At 42.8% G+C, this 5,121-nt stretch overlaps 2 protein-coding genes across 2 annotated transcripts in view; both read right to left on the reverse strand.

The window, feature by feature from the left end:
• The window catches only part of LOC101859083 (filamin-C), a gene marked incomplete at its 3' end in the record, with an annotated part of 63,385 nt that extends 62,727 nt beyond the window's left edge, over nt 1-658 (reverse strand). Inside the window, 1 exon segment of the mRNA XM_013079702.2 lies at nt 451-658. Within this exon segment, the coding sequence (XP_012935156.2) occupies nt 451-642 (192 nt within the window).
• Nucleotides 659-1,564: 906 nt separating this feature from the next.
• The window catches only part of LOC118477304 (filamin-A-like), a 38,501-nt gene continuing 34,944 nt past the window's right edge, over nt 1,565-5,121 (reverse strand). The window contains exons 4-6 of the mRNA XM_035968456.1: nt 3,518-3,707; nt 2,080-2,145; nt 1,565-1,574 (exon numbers count right to left, since the gene is read on the reverse strand). Coding sequence (XP_035824349.1) covers nt 1,565-1,574; nt 2,080-2,145; nt 3,518-3,707 — 266 coding nt within the window. The remainder of the gene's footprint in view (nt 1,575-2,079; nt 2,146-3,517; nt 3,708-5,121) is intronic.

The raw sequence follows: 5,121 nt of genomic DNA on the forward strand, positions 1-5,121 counted from the left end.
TATCTATCTATCTATCTATCTATCTATCTATCTATCTATCTATCTATCTATCTATGTACGTGTCATTGCGTGCGTGTGAGTGCGGAAAAAAGAGGATTGGGGGAGGGGGGATTGAAATGAGAAAGAGGTGAAACAAATGGGGAGGGGAGGGGGAGTGAGGGCGTAGTAGGGGGGAGAGACAGAGAGTCGAGAGTACGGAAAGTTCAGATAGTTGTGGTATGTATTTAGCAGCTTGGGAAAGAGAGAGAGAGAGAGAGAGAAAGAGAGAGAGAGAGAGAGAGAGAGAGAGAAAGAGAGAGAGAGGAGAGAGCTGCAGAAAAACAAGGGACTCAAGTGCCAAGAGAAGGGAAAATCCCACAACAAAGAAATATACACATTTTTAAAAGCTTGAAAGTAGGCTGGTTAATAACCTTCATGCAAGAAAAATTATTTCGTAAAAACATGACTTACCGTAAAGTTGGTCACACTTTTGGGCTGCGTTCGGGACGTCACTCTCTGCAGAGTCGCGTCATATCCGGGCCCGCCCACCCGGATGAAGTAGGACAAGTACGTAATTGCCGACTTCTCGTCCAGCTGAGAACTGGCGAGATCTTCTGGTCGTAGCACCAGGGGAATGTTGAAGTGTTGGCGAGCCAGTTTCATCGCGGACTGGCAATTCTCCAATCTGGGGGTGAGGGGAAGTTGATGATGATGATGATAATGATGAAGTATAGTTATTAGATCTAACATTTTTTGCATGTTCCTGATGAAGCCCGTGATCGAGCGAAACGTTGAACTTGTCATTAAATATTATGGAAATACTACCAGGTCTTAAACGTTTTACGATCTGCTGAACACAATGATGATGATGATGATGATGATGATGATGATGATGATGATGATGATGATGAAGATGATGATGATGATGATGATGATGATGCTGTTAGATGTTTTAAATACTCTTAACATGCCTGAAATATATTACAGTTTGCATTATTATAGGCGAGACATCGAGGTGAAATCAGGCGCTCGTAAAAAAAAAAATGAATTCCGAGATATCGGCAATACTCTGAAAGTTTGAAAATTTATTCGAATTTTTGTTTTTTATCCTTGAAACCTTGTATGTCCATTCAAAAACACTTTTATGTGTGGATGTTATCGAAAAACCTTGATTAAAGGCACACAAAAATTGTAAATTTGCAGTTTCTTATAAGGATCTTAAGCTATGGAAGTCACCAAACTTTAGAGGCCATTTTCTTGCTTATAATACTTTAATTGCAAATATCTCGACTTCTATTCAAGATAAATGGATATTATTTTCATTAAAAGCAAGACAAATGAACAGCCTTTAAGATGATACCAATAAATCCGTATGCCTAAAAATTGACGAGCGCCTGATCCCATTGCGTCCTGACACATATTTTTCTACTGCACAATAATGATGATGACGTCGATCAGTGCAATAGATACGCTGTTTATTTGTTTGAGTTTTTGTTTTTCAAGACTTGTTAAAAGAAAATATATTGTTTGATGCGCAAATACAGATTGCAGTCTGGGTTTTATTTAAGTTATAAAATGTTGCGTTTTACTCAGCACTGGATTTGTCTCGAACATAATGGTTGATTTACGTTATATTGACTTATTTGATGTCTCCTTGATTCCGTTTTGGGGGGGGGTCGAAATTGTCCGTCAAATCGATGCGAAAAAGATCAAGTTATTGCCCTTTAAAGAGGTCATCTTTGTTTAGACACACTTTACTGACGCCATCGGCTGAGCACTGTTTTTCCAAGCTAACAAGAAGTTGCATATTATGTTTTCACCTCAAGCAAGGCACCCGGAACCAGTGACTCTTATGAAATGGTACGGCTTTTTGCTGTTGATCTCAGAAGACATGAGTTCGATTCCGACCTGGGAAGCTATTACATTAAGTACATCCTTCTGTCTGATTAGATATTGCATCCCACTCGGGTCAATATTCTTGAATGATCTAAGCTGTGTCCTTCAGGTCGAATAAACATTTCTATAGAAGATATAGATACAATATTAATAATATAATTTAATACATCACTTTGTTTTCGCTCGCTTCCAAGCAATACTAACCTGTTCATTCTATCCATTTGGCGCCAGTTTGGGGAGATGCCAGGTTTGCAGAAGTCCAACAGAGCGCTGAAACAAACGGGTGTGTTTTTGATCCAGGGTTATATAGAACATAGTTAGAGGAACAAAACTGATGATGCTTGATGAGGCTCAGAACAGCAGAAACAGAGAGACATAGAGAAAGAGAGACAGAGATGGTGAAACAGAGATAAAAAATGTGTAAAGCTAAATTAAATACCAATCTCCAATATTATGACGGTGCGGAGTGGTAGGAGAGACATGCAGAAACTCCAAAAAACCATCGTTGTAGTTACTTCTGAGTGGACGACATAACTAAAAACGACATGACAACGGCGAAAGACACGCAGCAGATCGCCATTGATGGACTGTGAAGGTATTACATTGTATGTCGTCCCAGGGTCCATTTCAATTCAGTAGTTCAGGACAATACAACATAGCCACTGGAGGCACTGTTCATCAAAACTGACTCTGAGGAACACACTAAACTGTCTCCCGAGACAGATGGATGCTAATCAGTCGGTCGGCTAAACAGTCGGTCATTTAAGACAGATGGATGCTAAAAGGTCGGTCGTTTAAGACAGATGGATGCTATAGGTCGGTCGTTTAGGACAGATGGAGAAACTCTCTCTTCAACCCACCTAACGCCCATCACTTCATCCAAAGACAGAAACAGAGAAATCTCCCCCCTCTCTCAACGTTCCTCCTAACCACAACCCTGACCCCCCCCCCTTGCACACACACAACCAATACAGAAACAGAGAAATCCACCACCCCCTCCCTCTTTCCTATCAAACATCTGTCGTCCTTTTCTCCCCTCCTTCTTTTTTGTGTTTGTTACTCTCTTGTAACACCTCTAATCTTCGGTTGGCACTTATATGACCTTATAGTGTTGCAAGTGCCGTAAAACTCTTACTAAAACTACATTTCTCTCAAAACAACCAGGTGGCGTCGGTGGCCTAGTGGTTAGGCTACCGGACTCGTAATCGTGAGATTCCAGGTTTGGGGATTCGAGCCTCAGCTCGGTCCGACGTTGTGTCCTTGGGAAAGGCACTGCACACGAATTTCCCTCTTGGCTCGGCCCTTTCGGAGACGGACGTCTAACTCGGAGGCCCCGCCTCTTAAATAACCTAATAGTGTTGATAGGGGCGTTAAACCGATACCATTTCACTATTTTTTCAAAACAACCCAACAATGACTCACTGCACGGGGATGCTTCGGCACTTACATGACCTTAATGTGTTGCAAGTGCCGTAAAACTCTTACTACTTACTAAAACTAAACTCTCCCTCTAAACAACCAAACAATGACTCAAATCAGGGCGATGTTTCAGCACTTATATGACCTTAATGTGTTTCAAGTGCCGTAAAACACTTACTAAAACTACCCCCCCCCCCCTCAAAACAATCACACAATGACTCACTGCAGGGCGATGCCGTCGTTCCAGTCGGTGGTGAAGTTGCTGATGCTGCAGTCCGGCACGACAGCCTTCAGCCACAGCAGGATCCATGCCCGGTTCTGAGTAGTGGACAGACCCACCTGGTACTTGAGGACCAGCTGCCAGACCAGAGCCAGGACCAGCTTCAGATTACACGCCACTATATCGCTGCTGTCTGAGGACGACAAGGTCGTGTTACAACATTGGTCGTGAGCAGTTTGGCTGATTTTATATTAAGGTCGCTTTTAAGCATATGGTCGCTTTTAAGCATATGGTCGCTTTAAAAAATTAATAACCAACTACCGAAAAGAAATAAGGTTATGATCTACAAGCCTTTAAAATTCCCGCCCTCATGATTTTCCTTCAGTAGCTGTGCCCTTTTTTTTTTCCCTTTCTTTTTCGCTTTTTTGTGTGTTCCTTCGGAAAAATAATGTTGTTTTGTATTCCTCGATCATTGCTGAACTTGCAACTACTGTGTAAATAGCACACACGTTTCATCAACGTCACAAAAACCTGAATGAAGCTCCAAAAATAGCATTTGGTTGTTTGAGTAAAGAGAATCACATTGACGCAACAGCTGTCACCCAGCGTAAGAAAAAGGCGAGACATCCAGAGAGAAACAGCGAGGTGAAAGAACAGAGATGGGGCCTGCTATTGGTCACTTGCGATCATCCACGCTGTTCATAAAATAATAACGACATTACAAACCATCAGTAGTGCCATCATGCACGGCGCTGTATATGTTTGGAGTTAGGGATAGAATACCTAAGGATTGTTAAGCTGCTATTGATGGGCAGAATGAAGATCTACTGACCGCAGTGAAGAGACGAAAATGAAAATGGTATAGGCATGTCAAAAGATCCACAGGACTTGTCAAAACAATCCTACAAGGAACCGTAAAAGGAAAGAAAAAGAGAGAAAGGCAGAGAAGGAGATAGGAGGTCAACATCGCAGAGTGGGCAGGGAAGACGATGGGTAACAATCTGAGGAAAGCAGAGGACAAAGATAAATGGCGACAGCTGGTTTTCAGGTGCAGTGGTGCCCCACGGTAGCCCCAACCACGGGATAGAAGGAGAAGGAGAGGAAGAATTGATGGGTCGGAAAATCGGACTCGTAACTAACTTATAAAAAAGTAAGTCCAACGCCTTAACAATATGTCGCTAATACAACGAATTTATCGCCTGACTGGATACTAAAAGACAACTTTCAAAGGGAGCCAGACACAATGGAGATTCGGTTGACCTTTTTTCTATTCTCTACAAAGGATTCCTGATGGTCAGATTGTCGCGAGACGGAGGGGGAGAGAGAGAGAGAGAGAGAGAGAGAGAGAGAGAGAGACGGAGGGGGGGGGGGGTCCGTATTGAGGACAAGAGAAAAATAGAGAGAGACATGACACCTAACCTGTGCCAGAGAAGTGGTGGTATGGTAGAGTAAACTGCCAAGAAGGTCAAGGGGGATAAAAGGGGGGTTTTGTTGTTGGTGGGATAAGGAACAAAATACATTCCGTCAACGTCTGTGTGTGTGTATGTGTATGTGTGCGTGTGCGTGTGCGTGTGCGTGTGCGTGTGCGTGTGCGTGTGCGTGTGCGT

The sequence above is a fragment of the Aplysia californica genome, unplaced genomic scaffold (assembly GCF_000002075.1).
Source record: "Aplysia californica isolate F4 #8 unplaced genomic scaffold, AplCal3.0 scaffold00060, whole genome shotgun sequence".
Taxonomy (NCBI): Eukaryota; Metazoa; Mollusca; class Gastropoda; order Aplysiida; family Aplysiidae; genus Aplysia; species Aplysia californica.